General features: G+C 42.3%; 1 protein-coding gene across 3 annotated transcripts; it reads right to left on the bottom strand.

Moving 5' to 3' along the window:
* Positions 1-1191: 1191 nt before the first annotated feature.
* vps9d1 (VPS9 domain containing 1) lies at positions 1192-23702 on the bottom strand. 3 transcript variants are annotated; one of them, XM_010754491.3, is made up of 17 exons: positions 23496-23694; positions 22248-22320; positions 19893-20081; positions 19571-19736; positions 18930-19041; positions 15402-15464; positions 14307-14359; positions 13549-13636; positions 13374-13459; positions 12751-12899; positions 12301-12651; positions 12039-12168; positions 11326-11531; positions 10165-10249; positions 7119-7223; positions 4313-4429; positions 1192-2932 (listed from the first exon to the last, which is right to left on the bottom strand). In XM_010754491.3, exons 1-16 carry the CDS (start codon positions 23586-23588, stop codon positions 4318-4320), a joined length of 2061 nt encoding a protein of 686 aa, XP_010752793.3. In that variant the 5' UTR covers positions 23589-23694; the 3' UTR covers positions 1192-2932; positions 4313-4317. The 3 variants fall into 3 exon arrangements, with proteins under 3 accessions (XP_010752793.3, XP_027128345.1, XP_027128346.1); XM_027272544.1 differs by lacking the exon at positions 1192-2932 and adding an exon at positions 2944-3273 and having other exon boundaries at positions 23496-23696; XM_027272545.1 differs by lacking the exons at positions 1192-2932; positions 4313-4429; positions 7119-7223 and adding an exon at positions 8994-9354 and having other exon boundaries at positions 23496-23702.
* Positions 23703-24311: the final 609 nt, after the last annotated feature.

The raw sequence follows: 24311 nt of genomic DNA, 5'->3' as shown, positions 1-24311 counted from the left end.
TCTGACTGATTCAGAGTGGCATGTTGTTTTTTCTTCTGCTGCTATTCAGCCATGTGCCCATCACAGCCTCCTGCATCGACCCGGCATCATCCCCACACAGACACCCAAACAACTGACAGTCCAATAGAAAAACAAAGAAAAACATCAGTTCCTGTTAGTATTTGGTGTCGAGACATTGGGGACTGTTTTTTTCGTTTGTTTGTCTCTGCTGGACATTTGGTGGAAACCAGTTCAAGATTTTTACAGTTCTTTTGTCTCAGTAAAGAAGAGCAGACATCCTGTATGCTATCATATATAGACTTATGGTATAATGGTAATGCTGTGGTAGCAATTTCTCCTCCATGCTTCACGGTGGGAACCACACATGTAGATGCCATTTGTTCAACTTCTCCCCATCTCGCAAAGACAATGGTTTGAACCAACAATCTTAAAAAGTTGGACTCATCAGACCAAAGTCCAGATTTCCACTGGTCTAATGTCAATTCTTTCTCTAGGTCTCACCCCTACAAGAGTAGTGAGAAACTTAGGAGTTACGATGATGACCAACTAACCTTCTTCCATCAGAAAACTCAACATGCTACCCGACTCTTGATACAGGTTGTGGTCATCGCACGTCTCGATTACAGTACCACCCAGCTGATGGACCGCCAAGCCTGCACAGCGAAACCTTTTCAGATGATCCATAACGTGATGGCGCGTCTGATCTCATTACCCCGCCCCCACATTAAATTCAAATCTCTAATGCCGACTACAAGTCTCCGGTTCTGCACCCACCTACTTGAACGTCCTCATACAGACATATGTTACCCGTACGCTCAGGACGATCCAAACTTTTCTCGTCTGTTGTTCCCCGTTGGTGGAACGTCCTACCAGTTCCTACCAGATCAGGGGCGTCACTCTCTACCTTCAAAAACTTCCTGAAGACCTCCAGCTCTGCAGAGAGGACCTCCTCTCCAACACTACCAACAACTGGACATGATACATCTGTCCCCGTCTACAACTGTCACTGTACTTATTGCACCAGCATGTCCCACCATCAGGATACTCCAATGCGCACTGTGACTGACAGTGTGAACCAAAGAAAATCCACGTCACGTTATCAATATTATAGTAATTATTGTGGGTTTATTAAGATTAGATACCTCAGTATGTTGAAACTGCTTCGTCAAACAGACGGCGAGTACCACAACATACATTAAACATCTCTTTATTGACGCATCTTTCAAGCACACAGTTCATCGTTCCAACTTTTCACAGTAAAACTCTTGTAATTCACATTCAGTTCTCAAAAGCTCTGCAAAATATACAATAAGTCATTTACATAGATGTAAAAAGATCATAACATCCTGCCTTTTATTAGATACACATTTAATACAACGACCAATCTGTTTTTGTTGTTAATGTCACAAAATATAAGTAGCAGTAATAAATCAAAAACAGTTCTTTAACCATTTCTTTCACATCTTTTGGACTCACACAGAATAAAAATTAAATTATACATTCAAAAGACAAGTTATAAAATGATACATAAGGTGAGTCTGAGCTCGACACGTCTTCAAAACACAAACCAAAGAATAGTTTTTGCATATTGTAGCACATTTATTATGTCATGTTACCGAAGCAAGGCATGATTAACAATGATTAACAATGCTTTTTATCTTCTGGGAGTCGTCGGTTTTCCATTCAGTCCAGTGCGTCAGAAAAAAATAGACCCAAAGACCCGAGCCCTGCTTGACATTGAGATGTTAATCACATCTCTTTCAGTCAGCACAAGAATGTGCCACAACTGCTCACTTTCAAAGTTTCCAATTGTGACCTAAAAATGCAACAACTTGAATGGGAATTTATAGAATTTTTACACCATGGGAGAAAAAAAAAAAAAAAAAAATCAAATTCCTTTAGGTAAACATCCACTCTGATCTCTGCAAGTATTTAAAACCTTTGTAGAAAAGTATTTTTTTCTTTTAAAAAAACATCAGTAAAGATCCCTTTAATACCTCGCATCTAATATTTTCTAAGCGCCACACAAGTTCAACCACTGCAGAGTCAATCTCTAAACCTGCCGGTCCTGTCCTGCAGTGTTGCGTTCAGAAATGGAGCTTTCCTTTGGAGAGTTTGAAATTTTAAAAAAAAGGGAAGGGAAGTGTATGCAGACAAACGAGGACGCAAGTCGTTAACTTTGTGTCCTAAAAAAAAAAAAAAAAATGCTCACATCTACCTGCAGTCTCCATGGCTTGGCTTAACTCGACACTCACTCACTCACTAACAAACAAACAAAGTACTACAGTATTACTACCTACATTAAGTACTACCTAAGCATGTTCCTGTAAATTAAACGTGGTAACATGCAAACAGTGACACAGCAGTTATTCCTGCCCATTCATCCAGTGTCTAACATTGTCCCTGTCTCCTTCCTGAAGGCAATGAACTCAGCGTAACCTCCCCTCGAACGCGTCAACATCCCAAAGTGCAAAAAGTTTTTTAAAGTCAGTCTGTGGATGGATTCTGCCACCCAAAAAAACCCCCACCCCAGAACCTGAAATGTGATTTACAGAAATATTCTCTCATTAGTAAACCATGCTGCAGGTTTTCTTCCTCGGTGAGCGTTCATACTCATACATCAGTGGCATCACTTTAAAAAGCTCCCCAACACAACTCCACCCTCGATCACATGCAACAGTCCCTTTTTGATGGTCTATCCTCGGAGCTCCGTTTGGCTCCCTGCAGGATCTGGTTAGAAATGACTCGTAGGCACTCGTTCAGTCCTCTGTTGGAAACAGAGCGAAAGGAAGTCCTTCTTCTAAACATACTGTATACGTCTGCATGTGCGTATGAGATAACATGCGTCTGCGCGCTGAGGCAGGAAGCTCGAGCTTCAGCAGGAAATATGGGATGAACCGCCGGGAGTGTCTCTCGTGACCGCAGCAGCAACCTACAACATGAAACGGAGAACGTCATTCCCTGCACGGGTGAAACATTTTAAGAAATGATGTGCTCATGTCTGAGATTTTTTTACCTTAAATTCCACCTGGCGCTCTGATGAGGAGCGTTTCAGAAGCGTTCTGCTGCCAGACTTTCTTAACTTGTTCAGATTTTGTTCCATGAGTAAAGTTTAGTACTTTGTTTAAATGTTTATCTGTTTTAAGGGTCTTTTATTCTGAAAGTCGACCCGTTTCTCTATGCTGCTTGGGTCTGACTTCCTGTCCGTTCCATCTGCTTTGTGCTGTTTGACACGGCGTCCATGTTGCAGCGGTGGGATTTAGGTGTAAAGCTCTAGCAAGGAGCAACCAATTAGACATGAATAAGGTCGCGTAAGGGTGAACACATTTAAAGTCACACATGTAAAACAGCTGTCCACGCTTTGTATAAACCTGACTTGTCTGTCCCTCCAGATGAGCGACAGCCCTGTGGAGCTCAGCGACGTTAAATCTGTCCGTGGGAGTTTTTTGGGGGATGATGCTATTTGAGGATGTCACATTTAATAACCTGCAGTGTCGCCGCGCCTCGTCCTGCCGAGCAGCAGTGGAAACGTTACCGTGGGCGCCAGACGAGCCGTTCAGAGACACATCAGTCTAATTCACTCAGACGGTTTCACGGTTCAGATCCGTAAACTGAGACACGGATCATCACGTCAATCACACCGTTTACTAATAGCTCGGAGTGCTTCCTGTTTGATACAGTCTATGACTGATTACTGTACAAAAGCACAACTTTATTCAGTGATTTTGGTGGAACTGGATCAGATTTTATACACAAAACATTTGCTGCCTTTAACAGGCAACAGAACCGGGTTTAGAAGCCGGACTGGACCGGGTTCAAGCACAGTCTTTGAGACCAACAGGGAATAATGTGACAGTACCGAGATGATTTACAGACTTTCCTGATGGTCAACTGTGTGGCTGACTGAACCGACTCAGCCGCAGGATGCAAGGAGCCAAACCCAACAAGAAAACCACCTCGGTAGGCTACTGTGAAGTTGTGGTCGGTTCTGGGTCTGGCCGTGTTTAAATTTGGGGTTTCTGGCTATGAAACACAAATTCGCTTTCCTCTATTCGGCCTTGACATCATGCAACAGGTTTGCGTACTAAATTCCGCACTTATGTCATTTAAAAAGTTTTAAAGGCTCCAATTTTGGCGCCTGTCCAGTCAAATAGTTTGGTTTCTGTGCGGTCTGAGGTGACATTGTTGTTTTAAATCATTTTAATTTCATATATTAGAGTTTTTATCACAGCCATAAAGATTTTTTTGATTTATATTTTCACAAAAAAACCTAAAACAAAAAGAAAATCAGAGCATCAAGTCTGGACGTTACCTTTTTCATATAACTTTGACTGCAGGGAGTTGAGTTCCTCCTGTGTGCAATGACTCAACGTAGGCCAAGGCGCTCTGCATGGAGGTCAGACAGTAGCCTTCCTCTCCTATCAAATACCTGAAAGAGAGAACACCTGTTAGCCGGAGACATCATGATAAATATGTTGGTGACCTTATTAACTTTAAGGTCAAAGGAAGCGATGAGAAGTCAAATCGGGACACAAACGACTCTGACATAACTGAGCAAAACAGGCGTAACTCCCCACAAAAATCCCAAACATCCAAACAGACCAGAGCTCCAATTTATTAATTTAGCTGAAACCACCACATCAGCTTTAACCCGTCGTGATCTCTGCTCACCCTTGACCACAGCAGTTAGTCAAAGAGATCCGTCTTTATCTTCATGTCTGAGGCCGTCTTTCATTTATTAAAGAGTGGGCAGTGTGAGGAGGGAGGGTGGAGATGGATGGAGGGGCGGTATATGAGAAGGACAGGTGATGAGGGAAGGTCGCTTTAACCAACGAGAGCGAGACACAAAACCCGACTGCAGCCAGGACAGAGTGAGAGGCTGAGAGAGGAAAGGAGATGAGGCTGCTGAGCCCAGTTACATTGCCTACTTGCCCAACTCCTGTTCTGGCACAACACCGGCTCTGCTCACAGTCAGCAGTCCCTGTAAACCTCCTCTTCTTCTTCCTGGTGGTCCAAAACCCCTGTGGTACAAACACCGGGCAGGGCATCCTGACAAACTGAGCTAACAGCAGCTACAGCAGTTTACTTCTCTGACCATCAGGAAACTCTGTAAATCACAGAGAGTTGAGGCAAACATTTTCTCCATAAAATATGATCCAGTGCCGTAAAGCGTTACGTACTTCTCCCGACCCGGAGCCCAAAGTTACATAGTGTGAGAGCCGACGTACGAATAACGGAGACAACACTAGAGCGCCGTAAACAAAATGGATAATGAACCATAAATAACCTTGATCACATGTTTTAAAACCCGACCATAATATCCCATAAATAAATTCTTAAATCGCAAAACGTTCTGTTAAAGGAATATTCCCATCAACAAATTGAACACTGACACGCACATTTTTTTAAACCACTTGTTCAATCAAAGTCTAATTAAAATGTTTTTCACGATATCAAATGAAACCAACCACCAATCATGAATTTAAGACCTCCACAAACTAGAGGGTGATATTTCCTGGAAGGATATCTGGGAAAAACAAAGTCAGCCCAACTGAAGCAATTGGAAATGCTTCACAGATTATATTACAGCCTGTCACAGCTACATAAAATGGACAAAAGTAAATATATAAACTGTGGCGCTGCTGAATGAACCCTGCTCCATCTGTTGTGGCACTGCAATAAAATCAAAAATCTTTGGTTTGGCGTAACGACGCAAGCGATGGGCCACACACAAATGTCGCCAAACAAACAACATCGAAAACATGATCAAATTATTCATGTGTACAGAGGAAGTGGATCAAAATAAAAGCATTGGAGTTAAATGGTCTTCAGCTCACACTTGTTGGGGGTTTGCAGGTGTGCGCCATCTTAAATCAGTGCTCTAAAACACATGCCACTAAGGCTGAATACATGTAGGCAAACACCAAGATAAGCCGTCAAGTAGTTGGGGAGGGCCGGTGGTCTTAAGTTGAGATACGCCATCGTACTGAGTATCATTGCGTGTGAGTTCAGACCACACCCAGGAGGTCTACTATAAAAACAGTGGGCTGTAAAAACCAGCTGGTTAGATCGGCAGTGGCCGAGGAATGTCGGGATATTTGGGATTTGGTTTTTCCTTCTCTATAAAAATACAAATAAAGTCCCAGTTGATGTTTATACAGTTCAGTGGTGTGGAAGGGTTCAAGTGGAGAGAGTGGTGCAGCCAAAAGTGTTTAAAATGATTGGCAGAGTCAGCTGTCAGTCAACGTTTATAAGATCTTAAATCAAAGTATATAATGTCATCACTACAGTCACTGTATAAACCCTCAAAAAAAACACAACAACATTAAGACAGTTCAGTTAAGTAGTATATCAAAATAAAAGCATCTTCTGCTTTCTCCCTGATAAAATATCCTCTGTAGACCGATCTTTATTTTAACAGTCTAACTCCTGTTGATGCTACACTGACTTGTAAAGTACCACGAAGAGTTTTCAGGGTATGCTGATGGGGAGTGGAGCCAGTGTCATGCCAGAACTGGAGCTGGAGTAGTTTATAATAAGTGTGATACCACATTGGTCATATTTCATTCATAATTTCCAGACCATAGTCACGGGATGAACAACTTATCTACTTTCCTCTCTCACTCTGTCTGTTTGTGTTAATTTTGATGTGCAGGACGAGAGATGAACAGGATGGGAGAGGAGGATGGAAAAAAAAGACACACTCAAACTAATGGCAGAGGAATTTAAGAGCTGGAAAGATCGTGAAGAATGCAACGCTGTCACACAATGAATGTACAAAAACCCAGAGAGTCTACAAGGACTTATGTTTGAGCAGGACACTGTGGATTCTCTGGCTGTCGTTTTATTTGAGAAACACTTCTTGTTGTCGCCACCCAATCCAACGGCACCCGAGGCTCAACGTTCTCTGGTTATGTTGTCACTTGGCTGTCGTATCAAACAAAAATGATACTGGTGGAAAGGGAGTGTAACTGTTGCTGATTGTAACAAGACCATTTGCAAACTTCTTCCTCGACATGCGGGGAAGCTGTGCAGGTAGAAAAACCTACTCAAGACAGATGTGTGTGTGTGATCAAAAAGGTCATTCAGCGTCTACTTTTTCCATCACGATGACTCACCCTTCGTGAATGAACTCCTCCAGAGCAGCACATTCAGACACCAGCTGAGGACACTGGCACCGCAGAGCCACGAAGGACAGGATGGGCAACAGGTCGTCTGCACCGCTGTCACACGAGACGAGAGGGGAGAACAAGCAGGAAAGGAAAACAAAAGTAAATAAATAGAGTGACATTTACAGATTACGATGGCATGTGTGCTCCCCGAGGGACTGCAGGGGAAACTAAATCAAAAGTTGCTCTTAACGAGATGTGATTCAGGGATGGAAACGATAAAGCTCAGATCTGTTGGGAGGACAAATTGCAGCCTGGGAGATGATGACAGCCTGATAACATTTTCCTCGTGTGCAGACAGTGACCATTTGTTTATCGGGACTCACACGCAGGCTTAACTGCTTGCTTGCTAGTTTGCGTGAGAAGGTGGGTTGCTGGCCCTTGACTGACCCGGCCGCATGCAACTAGATATTCTCCTCCTTCAGGTTCTGGAAGGTGTGGACAGGCTCATGTAACCACAGAGCTGGACCTCCCACGCACACTCGCAACCCTGGATTGTAATCTTCTGAGTTCAGTACTGTAAACACGCAGATATCGATGGTCTCACATGAAAACTGGCGTCTCTGCATTCCAAGGACACAATGTGATCTTTCCACGTGCAGAAAAAAAAATGATTTCAGCGCAGATTAGGCTCCATTATGGGTTTGAAGTGCATTCCAACAGAACAGCAGAAATGAGGAGAGAGGGGGGAACAAAATCTGAATCGAGGGGATACAGTGGTGACCAATTTAGCAGCACAATAGGAGAGAGAAAAGAAAAGGGATGTGGACAAAAGCACACGAGAGAAACAAACGAGCTCCTGGTTGGTCGAGGACAAAGAACGGAGGGCAGCGAGTACAATAAAGTGTGTTTGTGTGTGTGTGTGAGGAATTAGAAACTCGAGTGTAAGGGGTCGCCGGAAACAATGCGGAGAGCTAAATATGCAACAAATATATATACACAATGGATGAATTCCTGCTGAAATATGATGAGCTTGCAACGTCAGCAGATCATTGCAGTCAGTTAGAAATCCACTGTGTGCGTGTTTCACAGAAAGGCAACCAGTATTTAGACGACTAAGAAAAGCAAGACGAGTACTGAGCTGCAATCAGGACAGAAAAAAAACACTGGCAGGCAGAAAAGTACACGGTCCAGATTTAGTCTCTTCAATCAGCTTTGAGTCACATGAAGTAGAGCTGCCAGTGGACATTTGATAGATCAGCCTGAGGAAGATCTCGAATGTCGAAATGTTGCTGTAAAACTATTTGTTTCTCCCCCTTTTTCTCTGGAGAGATGACGACTGTGAGGCGAGCGGCCATTATTTTCAAAGATGATTACAGAGTTGCACGTCAGGCACGATTGTTTTGTTGGACTTCAAAAGTATAAACAAGGAAAAAAAATTAATCGTCTTCTGAGGTTTGGCCATGTTTGAACTCGTGTTTCCAGGTAACAAAGCGAAGTTGTATATTTTAGCAAACTGAGAGTGAACACAAACATTCTTCAACTTTACAAGTTGTTTTGGGAAGAGTGCAAATATTTGAGAAGTGACTCAGCTCTCTGTGATTTACAGTTTCCTGATGGACAGTGAAGCTGCCAACTGTAGCTGCTGTTAGCTAATGTTTGGTCAGTTGTTTAGTTGGACTGGGAGCAGAGCCAGTGTTGTGCCAGAACAGGAGCTGGGCGAAAGGGCAATGTAAATCAGACTCAGCAGCCTTTATGGACATAATGACTGAGGCGAAGAGGACGTTGATGAAGGAAGCTAAGAAGAGAAAAGGGGAGAATGAACGAGCAAGAGTAAATGTGGGACTGACTTTTAGTGGTTGGTGAGAGCTTGGTGAAATAAAAGGCTGAAAGACAGACGCCGAGCTGGGCTGACTGCTGTTGGACTAGTCAGTGATATTAGCTGGATGCTTGAGTTGTTGACCTAATGAGGACTACACTCTGAAACTGAAGGCAACATCTTCTGTGGTTGTGCTAAGATCCGGGTCAAGTTTCCAGGTAACAAAAGGAAGTTGTATGTTTTAGCAAATTGAGAGTGAACACAAAACTCCGTGGATGTCACAAGTTGTTTTTTGGGGGGGTGGTGCAAAGCTTTGAGAAGTGCTGTGCCCTGGTCAACTCTTCTACTCTGCCGTCTCCGATCACTTCACACAAAACGGCGATACAAGATGACAGATATGGAGCAGAAGACGTCGCCTCAGCCAGTCTAAAAAAAAAAAAAAAACATGAGGGGATCCAGCAAAAGAGAAAACGGGACGAGGGAAAGAGGATGAAAAGATCCAGATAATGAACGTTTGTGGTTTCTACAACACACTAAACAAAGGATTTTTTTACAAGCATTAAAGATGAGCACATTCATTCATGATTTAAAAGCTGGTGACACATCCTGTGGGTTTCATGTCAGCGGCTTCAAGCCCTATTAAGTGTCTAACCAACACCCAGTTAATGCTGCTATTCTCAGACTCCACGCCCATCAGGGCTCCCAGTTTGTTTACTTCTGTGTTCACCGTCTCTGCTTGTACAATATCGCTGTTCAGTCCACTAACTTGCGCCGAGACTTAAATCTAGGCAGTGATGAGGTTGATTCTAAGTTTATTTGACCGTTTCAGTCAAACTTAGTCGACACAGAACAATTTAAAACCACAGTGCGCTGTATGTTCTTCTCTTCCTCGAGCCCCCTGTTGGCTCTGTTTCCAAACCCAGACAGGACGACCCACTTTTTGGGCTGGCCAGGAAGAGACTCTCTATAGGGGGGCAGGAGACCTATGAGAGCCCCCGCTGTGCCAGACTTAGCTGAGCACTGATGAGTCCTGACAGGGCAGAGAGTGCTTAAATGATGCTTGGGTACTTTTCACTGGACTTTCTCTCCCTCCTGATTGAGAAAGGGCTTTTATTTTGAAGTTTAAAGAAAGATCCAACTAAAACACAACCTCTGACAGTGTCTTATTTAGCTGTTTTGACATTTACAGCCTGAAGCGAGTGATGCGAAACTTGTGTCAGCTGATGATTTACTCACATGGCGGCTGTTTTGGGTGGAGAGTCCACCTCGTGCAGACACCTGTAATCCTCAGCGCAGGCACAGATCAGCCGTAACGTCCGAACTGGAACGAAACACAGCGATAACAATGTAATGTTAATGACTATTATAGACATACAAAGATGATGAAAATGATTTGCTTTCCTTTAATGGTGCATTAAATCGGCCGGAGGTTCACGGGATGGATGTTTTTAAAAAGGCAGATACAGCCACAATGAAAAGAGAGCCACAGATTTATCAACAATCCAAACAAACATACATCTCAGTACTGGAAACAAATTCAGATTTCAGGAACTGCAAGAAAATTCTCTAAATGAGATAGTGCAGCCTCAACCATCAGCTGGTGCCAGAAATTATGAGTTTAGGCGTTCCTTCTCGTGTTCTTACAGCCCCATTGTATAACTCTCTCTTCTCTCTTAAGCTAAGGTTTTAGACAATGTTGATGCTACACTGACTCAGGTGAACGGTGTCTCTGTCATTCGTACGTCTGTTCTTACACTATGTAACTTTGGGCTCCGGGTCGGGAGAAGTACTCCTGAAATTTGCGGACAACACCACACTCACTGGACTCGTCTCTGATGGGGAAGGGTCTGCCTACAGGTTGGAGATTGACCATCTGGTGCAGCCAGGACAACTTGGAGCTCAGTTTCTCTAGAGACAGTTGAGATGGTTGTGGACTTCAGAAGGAACCCAGCGCCACCTGCCCCCATCACCCTGTGCGACTCCCCAGTTGACATCGTGTCTTTCTGCTTCCTGGGAACCAGCATCTCCAAGGACCTCAAGTGGGAGCTAAACATCAGGATGTGCACATTTCTGCACATAACTGTACAACTCTTTGTATTGTTTATATCTTTAGTACTTGATATTTAATCCTCTTTATATTCTTATGTTTTACTTAATGTTTGTTATGCACCTAAAACACCTCAACAAATTCCTTTCCTTGGCAATGAACACAATTCTAAATTCAATGCCTTTTAAGAAAAAGTCTCAAGTGGCGAGGATGAGAGTCAGCACCAAGTCTGAGGTCATATAACTCTGCTGGAAAAGGGTGGATTGCCTCCTTCGGGTTGAATGAACACACGCCAAGAGAAGCCAAGTGGAATTAAGAAAAACCATAAAAATCAACACAATCTGACTCACCAATGCATTCCAACTTCCTCTGTGGACAGCTATCTGCAATGAGAAGCTTAAGCTCCTGAACAGCAGACTCGTAAGGGTAGGAACCTTGTAGCGTTTCTGGGTCTTTGGGGAAGAGTTTCATGGGAACACCGACGTCGCCAGGTGAGGCATCCTGGTACAGCTTCATACTCGCCTCAAAGGCCTGCTCCCTTTCCCTGTGGACCTTCCTGAGAAGACAAACACAAAAAGACCAGAGTGAAAACATGTCCAGTCAGTCGAGTAACAAATACAGAAAACAGCTCGACACATTTGTTTGAACTCTAGACGAGCTGGGAAGAGGCTGACATACTCAGAGCAGCACTGCCACACGCTGGTCGGAGAGAGGCTGTGAGCCAAAACCTAACTTTGCCTTCAAACTCAGGATGATTAGCAACTTTAATGATACTAACAATGACACCAATGCAACAATGAAATGATTCCTGGCAGCCCTCTTTGCTCTCTCTCTGACACAAAACAAATTAAACAAATTAAACTTCTGATCAACCGTTACACAGTTGATTAGAACAGTTACACAATGTTTCGTTTTGGTTTAAAATAAAAAGGTGATGATTCAGCTTTGGGATCATTCAAGGCTGTAGTTTGAGTCTGTGTTCCCCACAGTGGGTTTACACTCTGAAACCGGGAGCACTAAATCACAATGAACACACCAAACATAAGGATTTAAGCTGCACTACCTGAAGAGAGCCACAAGGGCGCTCCACAGGGGAGAGAAGAAGGCTTCCTCTATGCTGGCGAGGCACAGGTCTTTAGAGCTGGCTGTGTTTAGACACTCGAAGGAGAGCAAACACAGCGACAGAAGCTGATCTGAAACAAAAAGAAACGCCAACATTCGATATCAGACAGCTTTCGACACTTACAACAGCAGCAAGAAATTGTTCAAAGGTTTTGACACTTTCTACATGTGCAAGCGCAAACACCCTCCGTCATCGTGCTCACCAATTGCAATATGAATGTCCTTGACGACGACCTTCAGGTGTTCGGTTAGTGCTCTCATCTCCAGCTCCTGGATGTTTCCCTCATCCAGTGTCGAGGGATCACTGGTCAGCTCCAAATCCGAGCCTGTATCATCGGCGCTGCCATGGGGCGGGGCCCAATCCAGCTGGGTCAGGAACTGCTCCAGGTCTTCAAACGAGTTCTCCCGATCCGCCATCACCTGTGTGTTAAGCTCCTCCCCTTCCTCGTCATCGTAGTTTGTGTGGAGGTCATGAGAGAGTGAGGGGGAAGAGCCTGTGCTGAAGCTCTGGCCACCGATGCTGCTGCCTCCGGTCCTGGTCCTCCTCAGGGTCTCTGTTTGATCAATGCACAAACGAATAAGAGTTGATAAAGGTGAACCTAGTCTTTTCTTGATCAACCCACCTCACTAGACACCCGGCTGTGGCTCTTTACCTGGATGTAGGAGGTTGTGAGTGCTGCGAGAAGGCCTCAGCGGCAAGGCAGGACTCTGAGGGAGGCCTTTGCTGACGATGGGGTAGAGCCTGTTGTAAACTCGATACTGGTGTTTCCTCAGAAGTTTCACAACAGGGTGGTCAGACCGGCTGAGGAAACAGTGAAAATGTATAAATACATATTTGTGTGTGTGTGCATCTTGCGTCACACTAACTGGAGCAATCTCTGAAGATAACACAAAAGGAAACAAACAGTTCTGAACTGTGACGGAGCTTATGCAAGACAATCGAGCTCGACCTTTTGAACTCAGCAAAAAGTGTTGTGTGCCGATGTGACGGTCCAACGAAAATACTTCATTCAGGTTGGCTTCAAGTCCTAAATGTTGAGTGTGTGAATATGATGGTTGTATAAGCTGGTGTAGTGTTCCTGAGTAACATGGGGCTGAAATGCAGGCTCAGGATCAAGTTGTAACATTACAGGTGAGTTTTCAGGCATTAGTTGCAACATAAACAAAAAATATTCTGCGGAGAATCTACAAAGTGGATCACAGAGGGACACCCCACATTTAAACAGACAAATATGGCCATCACTGGATTTAAAATGCTCATGTTGTGGTCGGTTACCTGAGCAGACAGGAAACTAGACCTGACACTAATGTGACGTCGTCAGGATTCTTCTTCAAATTGGCTTTCCACAGTTTAGGCCAATCCTAAAGAGACAAACACAAATTACACATATAAATGACTTGTAATGATGATGGGCATGTCTCTGTCACGTCACGACTACTTGCAAACTTACATGATCTTGCTCATATTCCAGCACGTTGGCGTAGAGAACACGCTGCTCTTGCTCCTCTGCAGTTATTGCGCCTGACGCTGCGAATCTCCTGTTAAGACAGAATATTCACATACATCCATGTTTACAGGCACATAGTACTTTCTAAAGCTAAAATAACCGAAGAGCTCCAAGAACAACGAGAAGAAAACACTGAATGTGTCAAAAGACGAACTGTGATGAAAGATTAACAGGAAATGATCTGCTCTAAAATTCATCCAAACTTCCTGCAGCTATCGTGTTTTGGTTAGTTTTTCAGTTCATCAGCTGCTCTGTTCTGTTCTTGTTATACATTGACTCTATAAATGAAATATCCATGAAATGTCACTTAATCGGTTTGCTCAGTGATAGAAAAGAGATCGCTAAGGGGAAAAAAGTTGTGACCTAAAAGATAATCAACTCTTTCCAAGAACTTAGTGAGTGATTTACAATAAGATAATGACACTAATGGATAATGCAACAAGATCTTTAAGGAGCCTTTCAAGTGCACTTTGGAGCTCTAAAATGAAAAACATGTCAAATTAGACATGTCAATAGAGCAAACAACAAAGTCTAAGGCAAGTCAGCCACACTGCAAGCTTGAACTGTGAAAATTTGTGCTTCAGTGTCACGCACGTTTGTAAACAGACATGCCTCTATTCTAGGTGGTTAAAGACCGAAAGCAGCGGCTGGAGACGGTTCTTGGGTAAAAATCAGTGTGTTTGTGGATAATGGTGGTGTACCTGTTGGCCTCTTCCTGTAGTCTTAGTCTTCTTTCCTCCATCTTGCGCTGGAGCTAGTATTACAAACATTAAGGAAACTTCCAATCATCATCATCATCATCTTCAATCAAATCAGGGGAATTACAACTTTTGATCGTCAAACATGAACAAAACATGCTGTGAATATCAAATAAAGCCAAATATAGGTAGGTCATCCATCACCCACTCTCTATAATATCACAATTTTATGTTTGTTTGAGTCAGAAAAAGAATCGTTTATGAAGATCAACAAACGGAAAACGAGCCTTAAAGGTGCATACTAACATTTAAAAAGGTGGCAGTAGCTCAGTCCATAGGGACTTGGCTTGGGAAGCGGAGGATGGCCAGTTAAAGTTCAGTATGGACCAATAGGGCGGCTGATGAGCTGATGAGCAGTTGGCACCTTGAATGTCAGATAATGCCATCAGTGTATGAATGTGTGTGAATGAGATATGTCCTGTAAAGCGCTTTGAGCGGTCGGAAGTCTAGAAAGGCGCTACATAAGTACAGTCCATTTACCATTTACCAAAGTATGGAGGGTGGACTGGTGCCAGTTCACCTCCTGTGTGGCTGTATTTCAGGCCTATGTATGTAAAAACAGAATTTCCCCTTGAGGGATCAATAAAGTTTCTATTTTATTCTTAATTAATGTAAAATAGTGCATGGATGTAAAGGAGTATGCACATTCAAGCTGCCCCAGACTGAATAAACTCTTCTACAGGACGGGCTGTAAAACTACAGTTCCTCCTCTCTTTAAGCAGAGAAATTATGAAGGAGCAAAACCCAGTGTCCAATATTTTGTAAAAAAAAAAAAAGTTTTCTCTTTGCCTGGACTGCTTCTGAATAATGTTAACTTTCACCTCTAGTGATCTGGGAGCGTAAACGTTGCCAAATACCTCAAATACCTGAACAGATCCAACAGTCTCTTAAACGTTTGTTTAATGTTTGTCATCTGTCCATTCCTGCACACACCTCACCACCCCGACACACAGGATTTGGAAAGCTGGCAGGACAAATTAAGTCACATTAGATGTAGATTAATGTACCTCTATAAACACAATGGCAACTCAAGGATACAGCATCCTGTCTGGCTTTGGCGATGATGAGGTTCTCCATCATCTGCCTCTGGAGAGAGAGCGTCTACACCCGAAAGAAAAATCTTACATGATTAAATATGAACAAGCAGACAACACATGTATGTACAGGTGAAATCAAATGACATCTCAGCACAAACAAAGCTGTGTTAGAAATGTGAATTCCCATTTAAACCCTACAAAATAAATAAGTGTGTGTGCCCCTGCTTACAACACAAAAACAAAACATGACACCATCAAAACAACAACAACACCTACAGACTGAGTGCTGCTTACTTGTTTGGTTGGTGGTCGACATGCCAAACTTTAAAAACCTGTATTTTTTAAAAATACTTTTACGAAAACGTTAAATAAACGTTGGCGAACAGTTCCTCGCGAACCTTAAAGTGGTCTCGTGGACACGTTGCCCCCCCTCCCCTTTGAACAAACGTTAGGTCGCGAGAGAAAAACCGTTAATTTTCAAATTATAGTTCAGTTAGTTAGTTAACAGTTTAGCTGACGTGACTTTACCTTTACAAACGCCTTTAGCTTTCTCCAGTAAACACGGAGCTCCACTTGACGGCGAAACATTTTCCGTATCTGAGTGGTGAGTTAACATGAATTAAAAAAAAAAAAGTTTTAACGGTTATTAACCGTTGTAATTTAAAAAAAAAGTCTCAACGTCTGTCGCTTACCATCATTTTTTTTTTTTTTTTTACTCTTTCTGGTTTTCACCGCAGAGATGAGGAAAAAAGTTTCGTGTTTTGTAGCCGAGACGTTATCAGGTCTTAAATAGCGAGAGAGAGCGTTTACCTTTAACCCCGCACGCAGGTATTTATTTCATCATCATCATCGCTCGCGCGTAGACACGCCCCCCACTTTAAGTACCGCGCGCTGTAGCCGTTTGGCGGTAGCTCCAGCCGACGCCATTTTGGGTCAAGCTAAATCCCAGTCCCAAAGACTGAAACAAGCCACCAACAACAAGACGTCAATAAACTATTTAAAAATGCTTCAAGACACCTTCATGGACTTCAAAATATGACAAAAATAATACCAATTTATGCTGGAGGAAATGTAAGCAGATCGGGGACCGCACTCATATCTTTTGGGATTGCCCGATGTTGACTCCATTTTGGCAGCATTCTGAAAATTACATTACTGCTGAACCCATTACATTATATACTAGGTTTGAATCCAGGGGAGGATATAGGGAAGAGAAAGGCCCAACTATTACAGATTCTCCTACCAGTGGCGAGGAAAATGATAACCCCTCTACCTCCCACCCCTTCAACAATGGCGAGAGAGAGTAAAGAATGTGTATTTAATGGAAAAGATAACTGCAAAACTTCATGTACAAATGGATTTGTTTTTGCAAATCTCCTTAGATAGACAGAATATTCACATACATCCATGTTTACAGGCACATAGTACTTTCTAAAGCTAAAATAACCAAAGAGCTCCAAGAACAACGAGAAGAATACACTGAATGTGTCAAAAGACGCACTGTGATGAAGGATTAACAGGAAATGATCTGCTCTAAAATTCATCCGAACTTCCTGCAGTTATCGTGTTTTGGTTCATTTTTCAGTTCATCAGCTGCTCTGTTCTGTTCTTGTTATACATTGACTCTATAAATTAAAATATCCATAAAATGTCACTTACTTCGGTGTGCTCAGTGATAGAAAAGAGATCGCTAATGGGAAAAAAAGTTGCAACCTAGTGATCTAAATGATAATCAACTCTTTCCAAGAACTTAGTGAGTGATTTACAATAAGATAACGACACTAATGGATAATGAAACAAGATCTTTAAGGAGCCTTTCAAGTGCACTTTGGAGTTTTTGGTTTTGTGGGCCCCTGTCATTTCCCATTTTGGACGGCCAGACAGATAATTTGGTAACGGCTGGTCATAAGAAGCTATTTCAGTATTGTGTTTTTTGTTGTTTTGTGGAGGTCTCCTGCGGAAAGTACTTTCTCCCCCTTATTCTGGGATTAGTTTGGTGGGATGTCCATCTGTGTAGTTTGTCTTGATTTGGGATTGTAGGTATGCTGAGACACTAATTGTTCCTGGGTTGTTGTGTTTTTAGTGTAATGTTTTGTGTTGTTCTTTATATGCATAATTTTAAATAAAAGAATGTTCAAAAAAATAATAATTCTGCATAACTTTAAGCTTTAATATAATTCACTACGTTTGTACCAAGCTGTAAACATGTTTATTTCTGCTGTGGAAGTTGGACATTATGTCCAACAACAGGTCAAGTAGTTTATAACATAACAACAAACATAACCAAGTAGTTTTTCTGCCTAAACGAAGCAGCAACCTCCATGGCTGAGTAGGGATGGGAATCGACAAACCGGTTCTTGTTGAGAACCGGTTCCGTGTGTTTCGATTCCATGGAATCGTTTGGCAGTTCCGCAATCAGCAGATCAGCAGCAATCAGTAGTAAACAATGGCACCCACTCGGTTCAAACGCTCCGAAGTTTGGTTGCATTTTACCAAAAAAAGACGGCAACAGGGCGACTTGCAATCATTGCAAAGTGGAGATAAAAGCGTCGGGAGGGAACACGACGAACATGCAGAAACATTTGCGCACACAACACGCAATATTTTCAAATGAATGTCGTGTTTTTGACACGCTTCGGACTGGAGATGAATCTCAACCTAGCAGCAGCGGCAGCAGCCAGGCTATGATCACCTCTGCGGTTACTACGGAAGGTAATTACACATCGTTACTATTATCCAGGCTGTGGGCCTCTTTTGACCTCACTGTTGGTTTTGTAAGGTCGTGATACTTCTAACTAAACAAAGTTGATGCTGATGAAACTGTTTGTTCTCCATTTTTTTCCAAATGAGAATCGATAAAGAATCGAATCGTTAAGCAGAATCGCTAATGGAATCGGAATCGTAAAAATCTTATCAATTCCCATCCTTGAGAAATGAAGCCAACACAGAAGTGCCAAAAACTTCAGTTCCTCTTGTCGTCCACTTGAGGCTGGCTCCAGAAGTGAGTCAGTCTCCATAAGTCCCCATGTTCAAATGTCCAACTTCACAGCAGAAATAAACATGTTTACAGCCTGGTACAAAAAACAGTTTTGGTCTCTGTAGCCAATTTCCCCGTTCACGACAACTGTACTGAGGGTGAATTTATATACAACTCACCTGTTCAGATTATATTAAGGCTTAAAGTTATGCAGAATTAACACTGTGGACGCTTTGATTGACAGGTAGGTGCAGTTTCAGATGGCTTATTAGAGCATCCAGGTGTCATTTAGCCCACCAAGGATCCACGTACTTGCCAATATTTAGATTAGCTGTGGGGTACGACTTGGAAACACAACCAAGTACGCATATCAGGTGTGTTTGTAGGTAGCCTGTAGGATAAACTTCTGCCTCAATAGCTCCACAGATGGCTTCGATACACTGACACCAGCATCGAACAAAATCAAACTTCATGAAACTTGAGCGAGCCCTGGGCTCAAGTCAACAAAATACACACTTTCTCTCTCTCTCTTTCAAACACACACACACATACCAAAGACGTCTTCTGGTAGGCCTGACCAGGGGTGAGCCTTGCCAGACGAGCTTCATAATTGGCTTTCAACTTCTGGTTCAGACGCGACGCTTCTTCAATGGGTGTCAACTCCCTAGAGTGCACACACACACACACACTTTTATATTTTGTGATACAGACATTTCCATATTAGGTCAGATAAATCAGATTAAACTGATTTTAAAGCAGCAGGGTGTACGATTTAGTGGCATGTAGCAGTGTAGTCACTAGATTGCAACTCTTTGCCTCACCCTCTCCTTCTACAGTGGGCACATAACACACGTGAAAGTCTCTATCTAGAGCCAGAGTTCGGTTTGTCCATTCTAAAGTAACAAAAACAAACTGATTCTTACTTTCAGGTGATTAAACACGAATAAAAACAGATATATGGATATTATATTCTCTAAATGGAGCCTGTTAAATCTGACACACTGGAGCTTTAAGACGTTAAAAGTGTGTTTGGATCTATTCGAGCGGGTCGATCAGTTCAAAACGTCATGTGTTTAGTGGAAACAAGACATTGCCAGTTCTTGGAAATCTGCTGTGTTGTTCACTTCGGAGGATATCTGCCATTGATTGGTACTGGTATTTGCTTGCCTCCTTGATAAAAACCGGCTCCTTACTTTCTGCTTGTGTCCTGTGACTCCACTATTTGTAGTTTATGAAAGATTTCAGGAGGCAGAAAAGGGGAGAGCTCCCCGCCACCATCTGACAAAACCCTGCGGTGACCGGTCTTGATTGGGCTGGTTGTTTGATGCCTTGAGTCAGCAGGAGTGTCAGACGGCGGGGCTGTGAAGATAAAGAGATAGACCTAAGTGCTGATTGGCTCACAGGACATAATCATGTGGCTACACATTGGCTAGTTTAGATTTGTGACCCCTGGGGCAGGCTCCAAGTTAGCAGTGATTGCATGGTATGAAAGAGATTGAAAGGGGGTGTATTCACCAGTGCTTGAAGCAGTGGTGGCAGTCTGCGGTTCTGATTGGCCGGGTGAACAGGAGGTGGACGTAGAGACGGAGGCAGAGAGGTCAGGGTGGTCGGCGTTCTTCCCTATAAATGACTTGGCTCTCTCCAGACACTGCTCAGCTAGCCGCAACATCCGCTCCACCTCCATCGCCACCATGTCGCGGTCCTCTGAAGCCAGGACAGACAGAAAAAAGACAAAAAGATCACTCCTGGATGATTAATATGAGGCAGGTTTACTTTAATAAAAGAAGTCACATGACATCTGAGCGCAAAGCAATCAGCAACTGATTAGTTCAACTCTGGTTAGATTGACGACATCGGCAGCTTGTGAGGCGAGTCTGGACCGGTTCGAATGCAACATGTTCAAACTCCAGAGGATCTCTTGGTTAATTCTTTATCTCTGTATTTCATCTCAGAAAATATCAGGCTGTTCAGGGTCAGTTCACACGGGAGGTTTATTCTAGAAGATTATTTATTGTTGACTCTTGTCAAGTTAACTTGGTTTAAAACAGCCAAGCCAAGATTACAGAGTTTTTGAACCATTCGTTTTACCTCCACTAACTGTCTAACCGTCACATTTTAGCTCGTGGTTGTATGTGGGTGCTACATTTATGAACGTGACCATGCATAACAGAAACACCTCTCTGCATGATCCACAGTTTGATGAAGACCTCTGAAACAAAAACTTTATAACTTTCATAATGAGGCGGCAGTAGCTCCGTCCACAGGGACTTGGCTCGGGAACAGAAGGTATTGAACTCCTTAACTGCTCCCTGTGACGCTGTCACTCCATAGTTGCATGTCTATGAACCATTCATGTGTGTGTGTGTGTATTTTGAGCCTATATCTATAATTATAAATATACAACTGTGAACGTGTCTTATCATCAGACTCGGTCCGTTTACCAAAACACTTTGAAATCGATGAAGACAGAAAGATGATTTGTGATTCGACGCTGTAGTTCCCGTTGGCTGGCACCAGAGCAGCTTCAATGCTGCTAATGTAATTAGCCTCAGTGTCCCTCTAATTGAATCACATGTACAAATCAAGATCAGCTGAGAGAAAGGGGCAGCACAAAGGATACACTGGATACAATGTCTGAACATGGTAAATTGGAGATTTACACAGTCTCACTGCATTGTGTCTTCTGTTGGCATGTCCTGTCCCTACTTTTGACCTATTTTTTAGGGGGGTTTCTTTATCTGAATCATGGATCTAAAGTCAGAGGGTGTTGAACCTCCTTGAGGCTTAATGTGACTTGTAATTTTGGGCTATATATAAGCACATAAGAGCGAGTGATGCTGTGCTGAATGTAAACACGGTCCGGTCGAAGGCACAAAGCTGTAAGTGTGAATGTGAAAGTTAATTACAGCCGTGCTGATATTCAGAATAACAGCACGACTTGAGTCGTGTTATTGCTTTTATACAACATTTTTACAAGCACCATGTATTAGTTTACAGTAATAAGCAACAACAAATGATGATTTCTTTGCTTTATTAATCATTTTTTGGCTCTGTCAACACAAATCGTTCAGGATTTTTCTGAACAGTAGCTTTCTAGCTTTGATCTATAAGTCTACATGTTACCACAGCCCAGTCTATGTTAAAAGTTTTGAGACTTAGCCAAGTCTGAAAGCCCATGTTGTTTGTCTCACAGACACAGTTAGCTTCGTTTCTGCTCTTTATCTAATTATCTGATATCAAATGAGCACGCCTGGAGGTTCGTGCTGAAGTGTCTTTCCTTCCCTTCGTCCATCTGATCTAAATCATCTGATGTTCATCTGACAAATTAAGAACAGCTGTAAAGTGGAGTGATACATGTAGTTTACTCATATAACGACTCTTGCCAGGACAAACTAGAATGGAGTATTTCAGCGTTTCTCACACCTACATACCAAACGTGTATTACAAACATATAACCTAATTATGAGGCAGGTTTCATATTTGGATAAAGGCCCCTAAAGTGTTATTAATCTTTTTTGGATTAGTATGAAATGTCGCATTTATTAGACAGTAACAACAATTTGACCTTTCTTTACCCTGAACTTCTCATGCAGCGTCGTCAAGTTAAACAACATTCCTAGCAGCTGTTAAACTTGCTCCGAACTTGAACATGAGACCAACTATTCGGCTGGATGGCACAGCACAGTCCTCGATCGATCAGCCGCATGTTAGGCTTCCAACTCGTGTCGTTAACGGAGATACACTTACAGAACAAGTCTGCACAGTATGTAAGACTGAGTAAACACACTAAAGAAGAAAAACAATCATGAGGTTGGATATTGTAAACATACAGCAAACATGTTCATCATCAGTCACAGTATGTATACTTACTTTGGGACACAGCTTCCTCCAAAAGTGCGTGTGATATAAAGTTGATAGTCCGGAGGTATTCACAGTAAGCCTCCTGCAGAAAAACCACAAACATGTACAATCGTATTATTATTGTTATAGTATACAGTAAACATAATAATAATGATAAATGATAAATATATGCAGCACTAACTTTACATTTAAAGGTCCAGTGTTTCTTATTTGTGTGGCTTTATTTAAAGAACACAGCAGAAATTAAATAAAACACTCATAACTATGTTTTCATTAGTGTATAATCCCCTGAAAATATTAATCATTGTGTATTTTATAGAGAGGCCACTGTAGTTTTCCCTTTATGCTAGCACAGAAACTAACTTTGTTTCACACAAATAAAATATAAATAAAACATCGCCCAGACTGATGAAATGTTCAGCCCATCAATGTGATGTCAAATGATATTTTTAAAGTCCTAAATCGGATATACTTTATTGATCCCTAAAGGGAAATTCTTTTGTCGCAGCAGCATTACAAGTAACAAAACAGAACACACACTATATACAGACATGAGGTAAAAATCTGGTGACAACAACAGTAACAACAGTAAATATAATAAACTCTAAGGAGGAAGGACATATGGTTCTACCTATGAAAATATACACAAGAGAAATATACATATGGAAATGTAAATATACGTCCTCTCTTGTTATGGATTTTATTATTTTAAATGGCGGGATACATCAGCAGTTATGTAAGATTATTAAAATAAAATAAAAGTCTAAAATGAAAGAATATAGTTTATTATTAAGTGTTAGTACAGTATTAAAGGTGTAATAACAACCTAACTGACTTACTTTAAGTCTAAAATTAACCTATTATATTTCCTTTTATTATCATTACTTGTACAAGTCTTAAACAGTGATCTAACATTATTATAGTAGTATAAAATCAGAGAATAATGTTTATTATTAAGTGTTAAAGGTGGAATAACAAGCTAACTAACTTACTTTAAGTCTAAAATTAACCTAAATTAACTACACGAACAGTGAGTAGTCAGCACAGACAAATGTAAAGTTAATGCTGTATATATTTAGTGACAAACAAACATTAAACGTGAGTCCCACCAGGTGTGTTTACATGCTGCAGTGACAGGTTAGCTGGCTGACCTCCCCCCCACCTCCCCCCGTCTGTTTACATCCACCACACACGGTGTCTCCCGCGGGGTTAAACCGCTCCTGTTGCCGCTGGACTCGAACCTGTGTGACACGCTACCTTGTGTTTGTTCCCTCCGTCCAGCTGTATCGCCACTTTGGCCATTTTCATGGCGTTTTGAAGGGGCTTCGTCCCGCTGTCAGCTGTAGCCATGGTTGGTTTTAGTCCGACCGGGCGGAGACGGTAAAGAAATGAGACGCCTCCGCCCCTCTCGTGTCACGTGGTGGGCCAGAGCTTGACTGTCATTGGTTGGTTTTAGTCAGCGTGAGTGAGCGAGTGTGTTGGCTCCAACGGGAGAAGTGGACGAGAGTTCAGATTATGAGCGATTTTCTCACCTTAGAGTCAAAGAAGTAAATATTAAACTCATCATCTACACAGGCTGTATATCTTATGATCACTCTGACACCATAATAACGTTTTTAAACAGATAAATCAGGAGAAAATCTACTTTGTACGATAGCAAATATCGCGAGATTTGAGGGGGACACATATATTTCTGCCAAATTATCGGTTTATTGTCACCAAACATGATCAATAACAACTGAACTGAGAGATTAAAGATTGTCTGAACCGTGTCTGCTACAACAACACAATCTGTTTTCACCAAACCACACGACGGCTACGAAAACTTACAAACGAGATTTGGCGACCGGGAGAGAGAAAGAGAGAGAGAGGGGAGACCACGCCCACTCGGACAGGACGCGCATGCTCTCTTCCGTTTTAGAATTTTTGTAGTCCGGAAGCTGTAGTCTCCACTTCCTCCCCCTCTTTCTTCTTTGTGTTCAGTCATGACAGATTGTAAACATCCTCTAAATGTGTTTACTGCCCCCTGCTGCACACAGACAGCACATCCTGTTAAATCTAGAATAGAATAGA

This window comes from Larimichthys crocea, chromosome XXI (assembly GCF_000972845.2).
Source record: "Larimichthys crocea isolate SSNF chromosome XXI, L_crocea_2.0, whole genome shotgun sequence".
NCBI lineage: Eukaryota > Metazoa > Chordata > Actinopteri > Sciaenidae > Larimichthys > Larimichthys crocea.
Note: the sequence above shows the minus strand (reverse complement) of the source record. Positions and strands in the feature narration are given on the sequence as shown.

What these genes read in the sequence shown, in the direction of transcription:
- vps9d1 (XM_027272544.1), bottom strand. Translation starts at nt 23,588, where the DNA reads ATGGCTACAGCTGACAGCGGGACGAAGCCCCTTCAAAACGCCATGAAA. An exon ending in TCACAACCTCCTACATCCAG is followed by an intron (nt 12,652 to 12,750) that starts GTAAAGAGCCAC and finishes TTGATCAAACAG; the next exon opens with AGACCCTGAGGAGGACCAGG. An exon ending in GGACATTCATATTGCAATTG is followed by an intron (nt 12,169 to 12,300) that starts GTGAGCACGATG and finishes TTTTTGTTTCAG; the next exon opens with ATCAGCTTCTGTCGCTGTGT.